Source organism: Oncorhynchus gorbuscha, linkage group LG22 (assembly GCF_021184085.1).
Source record: "Oncorhynchus gorbuscha isolate QuinsamMale2020 ecotype Even-year linkage group LG22, OgorEven_v1.0, whole genome shotgun sequence".
In the NCBI taxonomy this organism is placed as follows: domain Eukaryota; kingdom Metazoa; phylum Chordata; class Actinopteri; order Salmoniformes; family Salmonidae; genus Oncorhynchus; species Oncorhynchus gorbuscha.
The window spans coordinates 14,142,500-14,162,512 of NC_060194.1; the positions used below are offsets into that span (position 1 = coordinate 14,142,500).

Genomic DNA, 20,013 nt, shown 5'->3' on the forward strand with positions numbered 1-20,013 from the left:
GAAGGCCTCTTCGTTGATGCATTGCACACTACCTTACATACGCATCATCAGGCAAGTAACCCGGATGTCCCTTGCGCGGCCATTCATTTGCTTATCATAACAATCTGCTCCACAAGACTTGTGTATTTGAAGGCGCACGCACTCCCTTTCTGTATGCCCAATGTCCTCTCAAAACCACTGTTTATTTGACTTACGCTTGTAAATATGCCAATGGATTAGTTAAACATTAAGTTTTTTGGACAGCATTTAATAGTTTGTCTTTATAAATACATGTAGTTTGTGGGTATAATTTGCCTGTGAGAAGGCCATCTTGATTTCACATCTACTGTGAAGGTCACTACTCTAATTGCATTCACTAAAATCAAACTTTCATTTTCGAAATGGTTCAGAAGATTAAATGCAGGCATACTACCTCTACCATTTCAGACAGTTCACTAATCTGTTCAACACACGCTTTTCACATTTCATTCCTTTACCGCTTTGAAAAGTAGGTCATGTGTTCACCTTTAACAAACTGTCGCTGTGCATGACCTCCAACAAAAGCCTATTTCAAGTTACATCCAAATGTTGGGCGATATAATGGGGATGAGTAAAACAAATCTTATGAACTGTCTCTATTACTGACTGCAATCCATTTCCACCTGAAACTAATTTGCTGTACTGTAAGCCTATTTGAGAAACGGCAGGGTAGCCTTGTGGTTAGAGCATTGGACTAGTAACTGGAAGGTTGCAAGTTCAAATCCCTGAGCTGACAAGGTACAAATCTGTTGTTCTGCCCCAGGCAGTTAACCCACTGTTCCTAGGCAGTCATGGAAAATAAGAATTTGTTCTTAACGGACTTGCCTAGTTAAATTAAGGTAAAAAAAAAAAAAAAAAAAACAGAGCAGTGTTACTTTCAGATTGGTGTTGAAATAATTTGTATTTTCAGTAAATGTTTAAATATTCAGTAATAACCACATAGGAGGGAAATAAATTAAATCACACATTTGATGTGAAAATATTTGAATTGCACCCAATTGGTTGCCTATACCTGAGAAGCATGCAATGCAGAGAAGTGTGTTGTAAAACCAGTTGAATTGGTACTGGCTGCATGTGGCCCCCCCTTTAGTTCATATTGATATTAGGAAGAGGGCGCAGTGATCATTTGGGAACGAAGCCTGCAATTCCAAAACTCCACACAGCTCTGAGGACATGCATTCATTGTGTTTCACTTTATATATTGAGAAATCAAAGCTACAATACAGTATGGATCCATATATAGTTGTTTCATTCATATACCAACACAGAAAATAACTATAGGGGATCAGAGGCAAAATATCAATTCTAAAAAAGGAAATTACAAAATGTACACTTTAAACATAGCAATTTTTTCCCCCACATGACAATCAAATGATATTTAAGCTTAGAATTTTTTATTATAGTTTATTGTGATAGCATTTTTTCATTTTTAAGAAGAACCAACACAGCAAATAAATGTCGAGGGGGTCACATAGATACTCCAGGTTTGGCTTTTTCCCGCGCCCCTCTGACGACAGACGAGATGTTCACCATAATATCTACTAACAGAACGCACAGCCAAAGAAAGCAAGGCTGTATACAACCACTCACACACACCTACAGGAAAACGCTGCTCTGCACCGACGCTCCACAGCGGACTGCATGAAAAACATATTCCCGAAGAGAAAAAATATATATATGCAGGCTTGTATGCATAGACATACGCAGGTTGTTTGTGTGTAAGGACACATGTATGCATTTAAGCATGTACTGCATGTACTGTCTAAATCTGTGTATGTATACATTTAGAGTATGCAATGTGTGTTTTAATGTAAGAATGTGTCTATGAGCATGTATAAGAATACGCAAAATGAAGTTACTGGAATGATTCCGCCGCAACCTGGTTATGTTTCTTATTTTCTTCTGCTTTCCAATCTTTCCGTTAAGGCAAACAGCTGAGATCTCTTATCCGAGCAGAGGTGATCAAATTCTGGTATTTGTGATTATTTAACACAGGTAAACACAAAATGTTGGCATTAAAATAGATGCAGATATTTGAGCCAAAGTTTCTATACACAGTCATAGCAGATCTAGGGCACAGAGATAGAGGGGAGGGGCAAGGCAGGTGGCAGGACAAAAAGTAAATTAAGTAAAATATGATCTTAAAATGGTGTCAAAGCAGGTTTTTTTTTTTTTTTTTTTTGCAATACTGTTGCAATTTCAAGCTCTATTCGTACAGTATAGATGTTCCCAGCAAATTCAAATAATTCTAGCTTGGTCAACATACACTAAAGCAAGAAAGGATAACTAACTATATATACACACACAGAATGTGACTGATAAATAGAGATTTAAAAAGAGTCCTGCTTTTTTTTCCTTTTCTTCTTTTAACTTCACTTTAGACATGGCCGCTACTTCCGACACAGCTGTTTCTTTTATTTCAAACTTCGAGTTCACCCCACTTCCCCAAAGCTTTCTTTCTCCCACATGAAACCGATTAAAATACTATCGATGACCAACATTGTAGTGTTAAACACAATTAAGCTTTTAAGTCAAAAGGGCACAAAAAAATCCTTACTTGGGAGTGAAAAAAAGAGACATTATCCACAACTGTCTGACAGATATACAGATAGATATGATGAGTCCCAATCCTAAAGCACCCTACCTGTTTTAACACAACAGTAACAACCTATCAATCTACAACCAACACAGGCTCCAATGCTCTTATACAGGGGCATGTTTTGCACCAGGACCAGGGTACTTTAATTTGTTTTGCTTGGTATTTTTGACTGACAGACACCTAGTACACGATTAAACTCTCCATTGGCAAGGCTGTGGGGAGGGGTTAAGAAAATGTTAGTGAGCCCGACCAGTCCAGTAGAAACACAAGGGGCGGAGCAAGGTGGGGTGGTATGGGACAGAGGGGCGAGGGGTGTTCAGCAGCATCCCCCTCCGGCCTGTTGACCCCCCTGGCTACCGGAGAGAGTGGAGTTGGTGGTAGCGTGCTGGGGCCCGATCTTAATACCGTTAGCCTGCCGAGACAAAACCACAACACAATGCAACCGGTTAGTGGATTCAGGCAGTCAGGAAAATGGATCGTGATGGTCAGGTGTGATTTGATGATTCAAGTTTGAGTGTTTGTGTTTTTATGGGGTGGATGAATTGGACATCATAACAAGCAATATCAATGGTGACAAATTCTCTTTGGCTCACAGTCACAGTCCTTTGTGTGGGAGAGGTGTACGCGCACACTCAGCAGCAGCCAGCGGCACTTTCATCCATCGCACTGCTTTCATCTCCCCAGCCCTTCAGTGGCTGAAGAGAGCGCAGAGCAGCGGAAAGGCAGCACTCCACTGTGAGCCTGGGCTGCTGTGGTTTTCAGCAGTAGTAGCTCTTAAGGAAACTCTGCATCGCTCTAAATCAGATTTATAGTGTTAAGGGAGGAGGAGGTGGAGGGGGTTTCTCACTACGTTTGCCAGTGAGCGTCAGGGATTCTAGCCAGGGCTTCCCCCTTCGTCAGTCAGCTGATGCGGTTTGGACCGTGTGCCTGGCCTCGTTTTTTCTCTCTCCCCCTCTTTCTTTTTTTACTCTTTCCTACTACTCTAATAAAAAGCATACCCAATGGCTGCTCAGGGGCTCGCCTCCTTCAGGCTGGCTGTAACCTTGTGGGATGTGAGGAATTTATGCGCTGGCCAGTAGCCAGGGCTAGCGGAGTGAGGCAAGGAGGGAGAGAGGGAGGGGAGAAGGGAGAAACGGAAGAACACACGGTGGAAGTTTTGCTTGGCAGACTGGAACCTGCTCTGCTTCATCTTTCTCTGAAGGAGGGAGAGAAGGAGTGTGGACTGCTGCAAATAAGCCTCTGCCTCGAAAATATGAAGTGCAGAGAAGGACGCATCGTCTCGCAGAACTATGTGGCTACGTAATAGGTTTAGCTAGCTAACACAATGGCTTTCTGGCCTTCAAAATGACCTTTGTTAGATAGGACAATATCCAACGGCTGTTCTGTAAAGGTGTTCTCCTTATTTACGGCCTCTTCACTTGGTTTACGACGTGGACTTAGGGCACTACAAAAGGAGCAAGGGTATTTGACCACTTGCCCATACCTCAGTTGATGACTTATAATGGAAAAGATAAGCTATGTCAAGAAGATGGTATTTGTCAAAGTAGCAGTGTACAAAATGGACACTAAACACATTTCTCTATCATGTCAAATTACCTCATTGTTGATGTCGAAGACGCCCTCCTGAATCTTCTCGTATATCTCCTTCGCTGTGTTGATGAATGCCTGAAAAGGTGACATAGCCAAATTAGTACAGGTTCAGAGCTTACATCCACACAACAAACTAGACGTGACACTTAGATTAAAGAGACCAAGCCTCGCCCCAATCAAACCATATAAACTCAGCAAAAAAAGAAACTGCCCTTTCTCAGGACAGTCTTTGAAAGATTAATAAAAATCCAAATAACTACACAGATCTTCATTGTAAAGGGTTTACAGTTTCCCATGCTTGTTCATGAACATGCACCTGTGGAACGGTCATTAAGACACTAACAGCTTACAGACGGTAGGCAATTATGGTCAGAGTTATGGAAACTTAGGATACTAAAGAGGCCTTTCTACTGACCCTGAAAAACACCAAAAGAAAGATGCCCAGGGTCCCTTGCTCATTTGCATGTGCCTTAGGCATGCTGCAAGGAGGCATGAGGACTACATGTGTGGCCAGGGCAATAAATTGCAATGTCCGTACTGTGAGACGCCAAAAGACAGCGCTACAGGGAAACAGGACGGACAGCTTGTAGGCCTGTTGCAAGGAAAATCCTCACCAGACATCACCGGCAACAGCGTCACCTACGGGCACAAACCCACCGTTGCTGGACCAGATAGGACTGGCAAAAGGTTCTCTTCACTGACAAGTTGCGGTTTTGTCTCACCAGGGGTGATGGTCGAATGCACATTTATCGTCGAAGGAATGAGCGTTAAACAGAGGCCTGTACTCTGGAGCGGGATCAATTTGGAGGTGGAGGGTCAGTCATGGTCTGGGGTGGTGTGTCACAGCATCATCGGACTGAGCTTGTTGTCATTGCAGGCAATCAACGCTGTGCGTTACAGGGAAGACATCCTCCTCCCTCATGTGGTACCCTTCCTGCAGGTTCACGCTGACAGGAACCTCCAGCATGACAATGCCACCAGCCATACTGCTCGTTCTGTGCATGATTTCCTGCAAGACAGGAATGTCAGTGTTCTGCCATGGCCAGAGAAGAGCCTGGATCTCAATCCCATTGAGCATGTCTGGGACCTGTTGGATCGGAGGGTGAGGGCTAGGGCCATTCCCCCCAGAAATGTCTGGGAACTTGCAGGTGCCTTGGTGGAAGAGCGGGGTTACATCTCTGGCAAATCTGGTGAAGTCCATGAGGAGGAGATGCACTGCAGCACTTAATGCAACTGGTGGCCACACCAGATTGACTGTTACCTTTGTTCAGGGACACATTACTCCATTTATGTTAGTCACATGTCTGTGGAACTTGTTCAGTTTATGTCTCAGTTGTTGAATCTTATGTTCATATAAAACGCAGTTGACAGTGAGAGAACCTTTTTTTGCTGAGATATGAGTCTCGTTGACTGAATAAGCTCTAAAGAGTGGGATATACAGGAGTTTAGGATGAGGCATAAGCACGAGGCTCTGGCTTGTTGCCACAGAAAATCAATCTACAGCACTCTACTGTAAGAACAACGCGAGCAGACATATAAACAGAGAAAAATCATCAACTGTAATGACGGATTGGGCCTGTATGATCAGTTTCTTTCAGTTGTACAGTACTAACATTCAAAGACCATTGAATTGGGAGTTCTAGCCTAAATTTACACCCTAGTTTAGGCCGTATAATCATAACCTTACGTACACCTCAAAAACGAGCCTAGGGCAGGGCCCCCCTCTACAGTAAATACTGACTGAAATTCATATTTTTAGCACGGAGTGAGTGAGGCCCGTTGCGGAATCTGAAAAAAAAAAAATGTCCACCTCAGCTCAGGAGGCCCGGCCTGGTCCTGTCTCTACCCTCCCTGCCTCTTCATGCATTAACATATTAAACAGCAACAGATGTTTCCCTCCGCCTGAGGCAGAGCGCCCCCACCTGGCCATAGAGACCCAGGGCATAACCCAGGGACCCAGCATTAGCCTCAGCACAGGCAGAGAGCACATCTCTCTTCACATAGTGCTTACTGTAGGGTCAATGGAATATAAAAGAACATCCACCCACCCACCATGCCTTCTAAAAGATGAGGCATGATTGGCTTTCAGCTGTCGCGGCGGACAGGGGAGCGGAGGAGGGGGGAGGGGAGGTTATGAATATGGATGAGCTATAAGTGGGCGATGTACACGTCACGGAGAGGGAGATGGAGGAGGAGAGGTATCGGGAGGATTCAGGGGACACTAATGAGACAAATTAATCATACCAGGGGTTTCTGCAGCAGGGAAGGGGGAAAGGCGGCAGAGGGGGAGGGGTTCTATAAACCAGTCTCTCCATTCCTTAACTCTTCAGAAAGAGAGTCTGGCTACCCAGCACACTGGAGAACAGACGTGCATGTGTGCGTTGGTGTGTGTGTGTATTTGTCTGAGCAAGAAAGGGGGGGTATATTAATGGGCAAATGTTTGAGTGTGAGAAAATGTTGACAACACACACACAATAAATAGCACAGTGTGAGCAGGAGGTACCTCTTCTACGTTGGATGCAGTCTTGGCGGAGGTCTCCATGAAGATGAGGCCGTGCTCTCTGGCGAAGGCCTCTCCCTCCTCCTTCTTCACCTCTCTCCTGGACTCCAGGTCACTATGGGGACAACAAAAACACTTGATATATACAGTACCATAGACCTGCTTTACGCTAGTATGGTCTTGTGTTTTGCACCAAATGATCTGCTAATTCATTCTGTCACTTTTGCCAGTTAGGAGATATGTCATCTAACTAGAGGAGACAAGAGCACACACAGGGAGCAGGGGCTGTGAAACTGGGTGGGCGCATTTCAATTGTCAAAAACGACTACTTCTCCTTTTTCCTTTCCTTCATCAGCAATTGGATCATAAAATTGACCCGGTGAAAGCAAATTACACAGTCAAGCATCCACCATTTTGATTCGACATCATCAATAGATCTGAAAGTATAGGTTAAGAAGAGGAAATTAGGAAAGGGTGATATTTCAGACTTTTGAGGCGCACCCAGTTTAGCCATGACAACCATGACAGGGTTGTTCGGTAACCATGAGTGACAGGGAGATGAATCTGACCTCTTGTTCCCAATGAGCATGATGACCATGTTGGAGTTGGAATGTTGGCGAGCATCCTCTAACCAGGTTGTTAAGTGGTTGAAGGTGTCCCTTCTGTAATAAAAGGAACATTGGAGCAACACTGAGCATAAGAACACAATACATGGTCCTTTCCTAATTTGTAAGTCGCTCTGGATAAGAGCGTCTGCTAAATGACTTAAATGTAAAATGTAAATGTTTCCTAGTAAACTAATACATACAAATGCAATTCATTAGGTGAATGTAGGTCCCTTTTGGAATGACAAAAGTGGATCTACATGAGCAAAATAAAAGGACATTGGCGGGAGAAAATGCATTCAATTAAACTCCCAATGTATTATACAAACATCAATCTCAGTCGCTCTAACTACGGTTAAACTGAATTCGCTGGATAAGATATTACTTTTCCTTTCCTCCTAAACAAATGCATTAAAAATACATAATTCTCGTTTTTTTTTTATCGGTCAAGAGCAAGTCTTGACCTGAATCCTAAGGGAGGACCTTGGGTGAGAAAAGTTGACTTAGTTACCACAGTGGTCCTAGTGTTTATATAGAATGATAAGGCCTGGGGAGAAAATGGCCGCAAGACTGACCTTGTGATGTCGTACACGAGCAGGGCGCCGGCTGCCCCTCTGTAGTAGGACCGAGTGATTGAGCGGAAGGATTCTTGGCCGGCCTGAGAAAAACATTTATTTATTTTAATTTTATTCTTAAACATGCACACAAACAGATATAGTACACACACAGAGACGCTCATTTAAAGTAAAGACAGAACTCAGCACTGAAGCATAGTAACCTATAGTTAAAAGGGTACAAAGAAGAGCCAGCAGTAGCACCAAACAGTGGAAGCAGTAGTAGCAGGGTTAGGCTATTTTACGTTGTCTAGCGACGATTGTTTGACAGCCATTGTCGATGGTGATAACATCGTGATGTCACAAACGATGGTTTAGCATATTTGAATTTAACTGCATCTCTGGAGTCCGCCAGCGCACAACAGCGCAGCGAACACACAGCAGGGCAAAACGGCAGTAGTAAGTATAAATATGAATATAGTATCAACTCTTAAAAGGAGTCTTACTCCAAGTGCTCAAGGCTGTGTTAGGACAGACAAAATGCTAGTGTCTGGTACCCTGTATTACTAGGGTCAGGGGCTCTTCTGAGCCAATGTTTTGAAAAACTCCTAGCTCCAGGCTGCCTAGTCCCCACCCCACTCCAGGCTGCCTAGTCCCCACCCCACTCCAGGCTGCCTAGTCCCCACCCCACTCCTCTAGTCCAGGCTTCCTAGTCCCTACCCCACTCCTCCAGTCCAGGCTTGCTAGTCCCTACCAAACTCTTCCGGTTCAGGCTTCCCAGTGTCTTTCCCTAATCCATACACATTCCTAACACAATAGAAATTCTCAACTAGAGCGCCATTATTCCAAAACCAAGCTTCCTGGTTTTCCCTCTGCAGCTAGGCAGAGCACAGGCAAGCCCCTGTCACAGTGTACAAAAGGCTCCTGTCTTTCTCTACGTCCCATCCCTGACTGACTGACTCCTCACAAACAAGGGGCCCACTGTGTTCCACACAGCCCATAACATAACATGCTACCACCTCGGCCAATCACAACTCCCCGTTCTCCACAGTCTGTGGTTGGTTTGTACAGCAGGCAGGCAGACAAGACCTGTCTGTAGATACCATTGTCAGTGTTTGATAAGGTGGCTTCCCTCTACCCTGGATAGCTGCTGATGACTATTGAGTCTAGATCTCCTCTACCTCTTCTGTTCTGTTTTCCTCTGGCCTGGCAGCAGGTGAGTGCGAGCCAGGCAGCCAATGCCCCAGCACATTTGAATTCAATAAGGCCCAGTCAGTCCCTCCGTTAGTCCGTGGCAACAGTCCCCCGAGGCAGCTGCTAACATTGGAGCTAATGGAGGCCATTGTGAATAAATGATGAATGACACTTTTATGCCTGCCATCTGCCAGAGCTCAAAGGTTACAGGAAGGCCAGAAATGCAGATTTTTTCTATTACATCACCCCCAGGGCAGGCAGTGCCTCCCGGCTCCTCCTCCTGTGCGCACACACACAGGGACACCCACACACTGATAAGGCTACACGGACTGTCTTGGCAGGGTGGACTTGTGGTGGTCTGGGATGTAGGCTAAACCACAGAGAATTCTAATGGAAGGGATAGTCATAGTGGTGTGTTGAAAATACCCATAAGCCTTTGTTATGTTCGAACCCGGGTCTCCAGATATTATATTTACGTTATTTAGCAGACGCTCTTATCCTGTGCAACTTACAAGAGCAATTAGGGTTTGCTCCGCCTTGCTCAAGGGCACAGCGGCAGATTTTTCACCTGGTCGGCTCGGGGATTCGAACCAGCGACCTTTTGGTTAGTGACTGGTCCAACGCTCTTGAATTTCTGCTGAATTACAGCCTTACCCTTTTCATCAACCAAAAATGTACCATGTGGCCTAGAAAGTACACAGCAGCAGCAGGCACTACATCGGTGGCCCAGAAGTCCTCTAGGGCCTAGGACTCTACTACCACCACCCCCACCATCCATCAGCATTACTGCTGTGGGATTCTATTATTAGTAGGGCTGTGTCTCCCCCTACAGGCCAACATACATACTACACCAGATCATCTCCTGCAGCGTTCATATTTTCTCAGCACTGCACAGGGACTCAACAGAAGGGCACAATGAGAAACCTTAATTATCACTTCACACGTCAACCTTCACATCTAAAACACCATTCAAAAACTCTAAATAGTAAACGTCACAAGGACATAGCTGAGAGAGTCTATTTGAAAAGAGGGTGAAACGTGTCAACAGCCAACTGACATAACGCTGTTGTGTAGGCGCATCATTCTTTCCTTTGCAACATGTCCATGCTGACATGCATATCAGAGGGGGCAGGGGGAAGAGCTAGTCCTTCTGTACAAGTGTCCATTAGGGAGATACCCCATACTGGATCTAATATTTAAGACTATTTTAATGCTGTATGTGTTGAAGAGTACAGAGAAAAAAACAACATATTAGACTTGTCTTGTTAGACTTGGTGGGTTATATTAGGTGAATTACACACTGAGTGGGTGCCACTCATCATACGACATGAACGTGATCGTCACTAGGTGGAAAACCTTCACTTTGATAAGATACATTAATTCGCACAAAAACAGTATTCATACAGTTTACTCCATAAGTTAAAGTTCAAATTCCATTTAATTTAAACGGGACAGTATAATACTGGCTACATTTAGAGAGTCAAATATATAATAATAAAACACTAATCAATTTGTAAAATACTAATAATCCTTAACATTTTTTTTCAACAGGGTGACAACAGGAAAATAGCGTTGCGTCATCTAGGCTGAACGCGGTGCGAGAATTAAGGCTAACTGACAGGCTCACCGCTGAACTCACCATCGTTCTTCTCGAACACGGAGGACATAAAACAATAGAGTTAAGACTGATATCGATTGAGACATTACATATTTTACTTTACGCTTTTCATTAATGCGAAATTCCTGTTATTTTTCGAAAATGTCTCACAAAAACAAGAATATGTCTGAAATGTCAACGGAACACTGAGCGTAGCAAGTTTTTCTATTTTCAAAGCCTTTTACAATTAATTCCACTCATGTCATGCTATTTTTGCAACCCGCGGAAACAACTTTGCAGACGACCACCACATGTAAAAATCCTCAAAAGTTGCTGCGAGAAAGCGGCACTGCTCTGTCAACAGACCTTGTACTTATTATCGGACGCATTAGGTTACAAAATCCGACTTCTTGGATATCATGTTAATGAATCATATTTGTCTTGGTAAATGTGTTTATAACATACGTGAAATGACCAAAGTGTTTGTTAAGCCACTCTGGGCAGACATCAATACATTCTTCATCGTTCCTGACAACTGGATGCTATCACAGACAGTCCCAAGGCGTTACATGACGTCAATTTCAGTTGCACAACGTTTTGAAATATAGTGCTACACTGTGCCCTAATGAATACCGCTAAGGAGTCAACTGTATTCAGGTAAAATCACATCTGTTAATGTGGTACGGGGCAGGTATCTTACCGTGTCCCAGATCTGCAGCTTGATCTGTTTACCGTCTATAGTGATCATCCGCGCCCCAAACTCCACACCTGGGAAAGACAACAACCAGGTTACACAGTCAGTCTACAACTCTGTTGGTCCAGGAGTTTTTCCACGGCCACGTGATCAGAGCAGAAAAAAATTAATGAACAGGCCCCTAGTTCTAGGCTAGTATTTCATGGTCAGAAAAAAAGTCCTGGTCTTAACCATAAGCTAGATATCAGCTTCCACCACAAATACACCCTGGCTAAAAGCCTATGGTATATTGAGGTTACAGCAGAGATTGTCTGATCTACTATACTAGCAGACACTGGTCAAACTAGTACACATTAAATCATATTAAAATACTTATACATCTCGCTCTCTCCTAATGCCAACACATCTCCCTCATCTTTACAGGTTAGACCAGAGGCGAGGGATGAAAATCCTTAAGAAATTAATTAATACGCTGAGGGGATCTGAGCGGAATGCTGAGATTATTTAATTGAGGTCCCTCCAGCGCATCTAGGCAGTGCAGAAGCAGGATACATTTTAAAATCGCAGTCGGTCATTAAACGTTATAATGAATAATGACATGTGTGATAGTAAGGAGTCTTACCAATAGTGAGGTCATGCACCGGCTGAAACCGCTTGTCTGTGAACTGTAATAATAGGCATGATTTCCCAACACCTGCAAAACAAACATGCACGGTTAAACAGAGGCACACATACATGAACAAATGTCTGTCTGCATAGGGGAAATTCTACAGTAAGGAAATTACGCAGACACTCATGTTTTTCACTTAAAAATGTCAAAGTTTAACAAAAACCATACAACTCTAAGCACAATTATATATTTTTTGCACTTAATCCCTATTTCTCCTTAATATCCAACTGGTAGTTACCACCTTGTCCCATCGCTGCAACTCCCCCACCGACTCAGGAGAGGCGAAGGTCGAGAGCCTTGCATCCTCAGAAACACAACCCAGCAATGCCCCACTGCTTCCTGACACACTGCTTGCTCAATCCGGGAGCCAGCCTCACCAATGTGTCGGAGGAAACACCATAGAACTGGAGACCGGATGCGCGTGCATGCGCCCGGGCCGCTACAAGGAGTCGCTAGAGCGCGATGGGACAAGGACATCCTGGCCAGCCAACCCCCCCCCCTAAAGACGTTTGGCCAATTGTGCCTTATGGGTCTCCCGGTTGCGGCCGGCTGCAACAGCCCGGGATCGAACCCGGGTCTGTAGTGATGCAGTGCTTTAAACCGCTACGCCACTCGGGAGGCTGCACAAGGACGACTTAACAATTAAGACAGAAAATGACAAAAACATTCCCTGGAATAACAGTGAAGGTGCAAAGTTTGGTAACAAAATTAGTTGTTTCTGTTACCAAACTCTGTGACTGCACTGTTCTTCCAAGTAAATGTGTGTCAATTGTTAAAAGTAGTCCTTGTACATAGAGTTATGGTTTGTTAACCTTAGAAATCAATAGATTTTGTTTGGCATATTTTAAAGTGAAAAATCGGAGTCGCATGGTAATTCCTTTACTGTTGGCTTTGGGGATGACCAGTGAAATATACCTGCTGGAGCACGTGCTACTGTTGGGTGTTGCTATGGTGACCGGTGAGATGAGATAAGGTGGAGTTTTACCTAACAAAGACTTAGATGACCTGAAGCCAGTGGGTTTGGTGACAAATATGTAGCGAGGACCAGCCAACGAGAGCATACAGGTCGCAGTGGTGGGTAGTATATGGGGCTTTAGTGACAAAACGGATAGCACTGATTGACTGCATCCAATTTGCTGAGTAGAGTTGGAGGCTAATTTGTAAATGCCATCGCCGAAGTCAAGGATCGGTAGGATAGTCAGTTTTACGAGGGTATGTTTGGCAGCATGAGTGAAGGAGGCTTTGTTGCGAAATAGAAAGACGATTCTAGATTTAATGTTGGATTGGAGATGCTTAATGAGAGTCTGGAAGGAGAGTTTAGTCTAGCCAGACACCTAGGTATTTATAGTTATCTACATATTCTAAGTCAGAACTGTCCAGAGTAGTGAGGGTGGTCGGGTGCGAGCAGCGATCGTTTGAAGAGCACGCATTTGTTTTTACTAGCATTTAAGAGCAGTAGGTCACAGGAGTGTTGTATGGTGTTTATGTTATTTTGGAGGTTTGTTAGCACAGTGTTCAAAGAAGGGCCAGATGTATACAGAATGGTGTCGTCTGCGTAGGCAGGGTAGGATGGATATAGGTCTAAAAGTTTGGTCGAGTGTCAACCCCTTTGAAGAGGGGGATGACCGCGGACGCTTTCCAATCAATTGCAGTACATATTGTATCGGGCACCTAAGTATCGTGATTTCATATTGTGAAGTCCCTGAATCTCTTTAATTTGACGTTAGACATCAGAGCAATAGAAAGAGAGTAAATGCCCTACAGCCCTCTGACTACACCCACACAACAGTAGAGTAGCTCAGTCAGTCCGGCTGGAGCCTCGCTCTAGTTAGCATATCAAGAGGCTTCTAGCACGTGGCTGGTCAAACAAGTAGAATTCTGTCATGCGTTTCTGGAGTTGATAGTGGATGCTTTAAACCACTGATTCAGGGTCAGATATTATTTCATGCCCTCAATAGTTCAGTTTGGGAGTGGGATAGTGTTATCTGATCTTAGATCTGGGGTTAAAAAGAACGATCTATTCCAAGATTTCTTCAGAAGGATCTATATCAGAGGCCATGTCAACATGATGAGGACGCTCTTGATATGGATAATATGGCCGGCCCTAATGTCAACCCAGAAAATGTCAAATGCCACGACTCGTGAGGTTGTTTGGTGTGACGAAACCAAGACATTCCTAGGTAGCAATGACCATAATGAATTTTAAAAAATGTGGCTAAAATCAACTTTCCACAAATTAGACTCAAGGCCTAAATATAACGTGTGACGTGCTCCTGTGAGAGAAAATAATCAAACGTGACCGTGAAACACAGTGCCACACAGTGGAGGGGGGACCTGTGAAAACCTGTGTGCTGCACCACATGGTTACAACGCAAACATGATACTCGTTAGTATTGTGGATTTAACTTCTTTAGGAAAACATACCTAATGTTGGAAACAAACGTCATTATGTTGTCATCCAGAGTCACATTAATTTATTTTCCAAGCTATAGCACATAATATTTTACATACAGCAGGTTTTTGAGACCAAAGTGTTGTCTGGTACATATTTTCATTTTTTGCAATGGAAAACATATTACGATGATACTGGACACCAGAGAAGGCTTTCATTAGTGTTTCTATGGGTTACCACTGCCATTGCTAAGCCAGGGAGATGAAGACACCATGAGAATGATGTACAGAAACAACAAATCAAAGTCACCACAACATTACCATGCACCTGCTAGCCAATCAGCCTCTAGCTCTGAATAGATGTGTGCATGTGGTTCTTTTGAGGTCATTAAAAACAAAGTGGTACTGCAAGTTCAATTAGACCGGCGTGCCAAATCAAAGATTAGCCTAAGCAAGCTGTAGGCTAATTGCTATGTTGGAAATAATGAGATGAGCGTATCATACTTTGAGGTGTGATTCTATCTAGTGTTATGTGGTGCATATGGTTCTTTGAAAACAGCTGTTGCTTTTTCATGATAGGCCTATATTTTATTTAACCTTTAACTAGTCATTGTAAAATAATGATTATTTACAATGACGGCCTACCCTGGCCAAACCCTAATGACGCTGGACCAATTGTGCACCGCCCTATGGGACTCCCAATCACGGCTGGTTGTGATACAGCCTGGAATCGAACCAGGGTGTATAGTGACACCTCTAGCACTGAGATGCAGTGCCTTATACCGCTGCGCCACTTGGGAGCTACCCTATATGCTAAGAAGCATTTAATTGTACTGTGTACCATGTGTATTCTGTACAAATGACAAATAAAAATGGTCACTCATTGAAATACAGCAATTGATTTGGCACTGATGTGAAAATAAACAGTTTCCATTTCATCCAGGAGAAAATACTAGGTTATGCAGGCTGAGAAAAACATTCATCTTTTTGGACAGAAGGGGATTCTCCACCGTCACCTCATCTAGCCTGGTAAACAACAGTATATATCCAACAGCTGGGATAGCCATCCCTAAACTGCAGTCATGTAGAATGGGAATGAGCAATATGATAGCTTGGGTTGCAGGTGCTCACATGATGGCCCACAGTGAAGCTAGCGGATGACAGGTCTGTGGTGTTGCAACTGGACTGTTTACTGCTAGGCTTAGTATCAGAGGCAGAGGACAACAGGAGCGATATCTGCTCCCAGCATGCTCGGTCTTTCAGAGAGTGAAAACTCCCATTTATAGATGCTTAATGATTGAGCGGTGTAAGTTTGACTGGGAAAAAAGTTACGTCTAAGGTCTAGGCGTAAAATGACTTTTGCACAGAAAGGGACATGGGCCTAGGCTACTTAAAACGTGGACAGAACATAAAGCTGGGAGAAAAAAAAATTGGCACCATCCATACCCATCACTTATCGCAGACATTTTAGACATTTTCATACTAAAGAAATATGAAGTTTGAAATTAAATAAGTTCGCTAATATGGACAATTGACAGCTACAACCATCAAACCAACAGTAATAGTTTAAAGGATGTGGTGCACATTGTTATAAAAGTATCGTTCTATTTATCGTTATCATATTAATCCAGGCAATTTAGACATGACCAAAAGTAAGTGGACATCTCATTCCAAAATCATGGGCATTAACATGGAGTTGGTCCCCCCTTTGCTGGTATAACAGCCTCCACTCTTCTGGAAAGGCTTTCCACTAGATGTTGGAACATTGCTGCGCGCGACTTGTTTCCATTCAGCCACAAGCATTAGTGAGGTCAGGCACTGATGTTGGGTGATTAGGCCTGGCTTGCAGTCGACGTTCCAATTAATCTCAAAGGTGTTTGATGGGGTTTATAGTCAGGGGTCTGTGCAGGCAAGTTCTTCCACACCGACTGTATGGACCTCGCTTTGTTCACAGGGGCATTGTTGGAAGCACAGAATAATCTAGAATGTCATTGTAGGCTGTGGCATTAAGATTTCCCTTTACTGGAATTAAGCGGCCAAGCCCGAACCATTAAAAACAGCCCCAGACAATTATTCCTCCTCCACCAAACTTTACAGCTGCACTATGCAATCGGGCAGGTAGCATTCTCCTGGCATCCAGCAAACCCAGATTCATCCGTTGTACTGCCAGATGGTGACGCATGATTCATCACTCCAGAAAACACATTTCCACGGCTCCAGAGAGCAATGGCGCCGAGCTTTACACCACTCCAGCTGATGGCATTACGCATGGCAATCTTAAGCTTGAGTGCGACTGCTCGGCCATGGAAATCCATTTCACTAAGCTCCCGGCGAACAGTTACTGTCCTGCTGTTGCTTCCAGGGGTAGTTTGGAATCCTGTAGTAAGTGTTGCAACCGAGGACATACAATTTTTACATCCTACGGGCTTCAGTACTCGGCGGGCCAATTCTGTGAGCTTGTGAGGCCTACCACTTTGCAGCTGAACTGTTGTTGCTCGTAGATATTTCCACTTCACAATAACACTTACAGTTGACTGGGCAGCTCTAGCAGGGTAGACATTTGACAACGCGATTTGTTGGAAAGGTGGCATCCTATGACATTACCACGTTGAAAGTCACTGTGCTCTTCAGTAAGGCCATTCTACTGCCAATGTTTGTCTATGGAAATTGCATGGCTGTGTGCTATATTTATACACCTGTCAGCATAAGGTGTGGCTGAAATAGAAGAATCCACAAATTTGAAGGTGTGTCCACATACTTTTGTATATATAGCATATCGCAATATGGATTTTTGTCCATATCGCCCAGCTCTTACAGAACATTCTTATATAGTCTTCCCCAATAGTAACACATGTGCCTAAATGATAACTATACCACCCAACTAATCTCACGTTACATGACAGGCATTACTGATTCTGATCAACTTCATTACACAAATGGGGAATGTGAATTCTTAGTCCATGACCGCAATAGTATTTCAAAGCTGGGCTTGGAGTTTTTTCTGTGAACTAAAAACTCATGGCCCTAGTTTCTGGTCAGGAAACTCTAGTAATGAGTATTTACACTAATAAACGTAAGGAGTTGGCCTAACTCTCCTAGATGTAGTCAAGTCTGGAAAATAATAAACGGAAAGATTTGTACTATGCCTAAATGCTAACCACCGAGTTGTGTGTTGGTAATGGCATCTCATGTTTTGAAACAACCATCATATGATATGCTGTCAGCAAATACTTCCAAGTCAAATTCTGCCCTTTCATCTTAGAGAAATGCAGGGGCTCAAGCTGGTAAAACTGTTATTGGCTTCCCTGGGTGCAGGATATAGGTCCCTGATACTTTTAAACAGAGCAAAAAAGTAGGATGTTACTTTTAAAGACCTCATACACCCTTGAATGTACAGGCCTTAGTGATCAATCAGTAAAGAGATGGAAGTCATAGCATCACTCCCCGTGGACTTGAGACACCAAAATGGTTACAGGTACTTACACTTAACGTGGACCAGCTACATGTGTATATTTCTCAGCATCATCATAGACATTCTCTCTAGCCAGGAGGTTACCAGGTTACCTTCTGCCCTGTGCAAAATGCTGAGGTATTAGGCTAATTCAGCAAGGATCGGGGTTGAGCTGTTAAGCAACATATTCAAAATAACACTGATCTAACCAAATAAGACGAAGAAGCACATAGCGAAAGTTAGTAGCACTGTTATTGATAAACAAGTACCTACGTTGCCTGCTAAGTCAACCTACGGGAAGATTATATATGCTTTCTTTGGCAGCTCCACGATATTCCTTCGGTTACCTTTCTAGACCTCGTCTAGCAACAACAAATGACAACAAACTGCGTAACATTATTGACACAATACCCGTGTAGGAGTACATTATGTCAGTTAAACACGACCATGTAAAACCCTAGCCATGGAGGCAAACCGTACCAAAACTCTGTAAAACGCCATTTCGATGGAGAGAAGACTTGTGGCCTTGTTTTGTGGCTCAGATTTATACGTTAGAAGCTCGCAAAAAAAAACAACAACCAGAAAGCCCAAACCATTGATGTGAATGAGTCCAAAGGGGCTGACATGGTCTGTGCAAGCACCCATGTCGTTTAAGTGCTGTCAAATTAGATAACTTTTGTTGATGTCACTGTAAACAGCTAACGTTAGATACAGCTAGCTAACCAACGACATTAGCCTAGGCTAGTTAGCATTGCTAGCTTAGCACCCCACTCTCACAATGCACAGCGGAAAAACAAGAGGCCGTCAGCTTGTTGGTGTTTTCAACAGTTGCTAAATTAGCACACTAACTGACCTCAAATTGTCCGATGTGGTGGAAAATAATGTTTTCTATTTCACGTTAAAGACAAGTTAATGACATACTATTAACGCTGTTAGCAAGCCGAGAAATAGATATGTCATCCCACCCCTTGCGTCTCCGCTTTTACCACGTCACTGGACTCTCCACCACTGCGGAAATAAAAGATAGCGGTTAACGTTAGCTGTCGTTAGCAATCTTTGCTACCAGTGAATTACTTACCCGTGTCTCCGATAATGATGTATTTGAAGAGGTACGCATATGCCATGGCCACTGGGTCCTGTGTCAACCTGCCTCGGTTGTTTACTGTGGCTTCGCTACTTGAAACTATGAAAATTGTCTATGTAACCGTCTCGGTAATCGTTATTGCTTTGCCTTGCTAGCCTTCTTTCTCTCTTCAAAGGGAAGGAACAATAAACACTTCCAAGCTTCTACTGACGACGTCATATGTTCCGCCCTCGCCACGCACGCAAGAAAATAAAAAAAATATTATTTTGCCCCCGGAAGTCCGTCATCTTGCCCTCACCACCCAGTTCTTCGTTTTCTTATTCTTCTTTGGTATAATGGCGTTACCACCACCATTTGCCACTAACAGTTTTTTATTAAATATTATGTCACTTAGAAGACTCTTATTTTTTATCACATTTTAAAATGTGTATCTTCAAAGTGGTGGGCATGTTGTGTAAATCAAATGATACAAACCCCCCCAAAAATATATTTTAATTCCAGGTTGTAAGGCAATAAAATAGTAAAAATGCCAAGTGGGGTGAATACTTTCGCAAGCCACTGTATTACCTCAATTACCTAGATTAACGCACATTGACTCTGTACCGGTACCCCCTGTATAAAGCCTTGTAACTTAATTTTATTGTTGCTCTTTAGTTGTTTGCTATTTTATTTTTTTAAATGTTTATTTATTGTTTACTTCAGTTTATTTAGTAAATACTTTCTGAACACTTATTTTGATGATGATGAAGTCCAGGTGTGCGTAATGATGGGCAGCAAGTGTGCGTAATGATGGGCAGCAGGTGTGCATAATGATGGGGAGCTGGTGTGTGTTATGAAGATTGCCAGAGCTGGTGGTTAGTAGACTGGTGACCTCGAGCGCCGCAGCGGGAGTAGGCGTGACAATGGGAAGTTGATGGAATATTCTCCTAACCCACAGAAAACTGGACAAATTAATGTTCTTGCAACATTCTCATTTAACGTGACTTGAACATGGCAACCATGTTCTGTATATTTTTGGTGGATGTTGATGGAATCTTCTTCTAACCCACAGAAAACTGGACAGAGT

General features: G+C 43.4%; 1 protein-coding gene across 3 annotated transcripts; it reads right to left on the reverse strand.

Annotated features, from left to right (window-relative positions):
• Window positions 1-1,406: 1,406 nt before the first annotated feature.
• Window positions 1,407-19,162, reverse strand: LOC124009354 (ras-related protein Rab-2A-like). 3 transcript variants are annotated; one of them, XM_046321071.1, is made up of 8 exons: window positions 18,942-19,162; window positions 11,974-12,045; window positions 11,358-11,425; window positions 7,888-7,970; window positions 7,277-7,369; window positions 6,711-6,822; window positions 4,214-4,282; window positions 1,407-3,029 (listed from the first exon to the last, which is right to left on the reverse strand). In XM_046321071.1, the coding sequence occupies exons 1-8, from the start codon at window positions 18,985-18,987 to the stop codon at window positions 2,934-2,936; spliced, it is 639 nt and encodes a 212-aa protein (XP_046177027.1). In that variant the 5' UTR covers window positions 18,988-19,162; the 3' UTR covers window positions 1,407-2,933. The 3 variants fall into 3 exon arrangements, with proteins under 3 accessions (XP_046177027.1, XP_046177028.1, XP_046177030.1); XM_046321072.1 differs by lacking the exon at window positions 18,942-19,162 and adding an exon at window positions 18,785-18,836; XM_046321074.1 differs by lacking the exon at window positions 18,942-19,162 and adding an exon at window positions 18,717-18,774.
• Window positions 19,163-20,013: the final 851 nt, after the last annotated feature.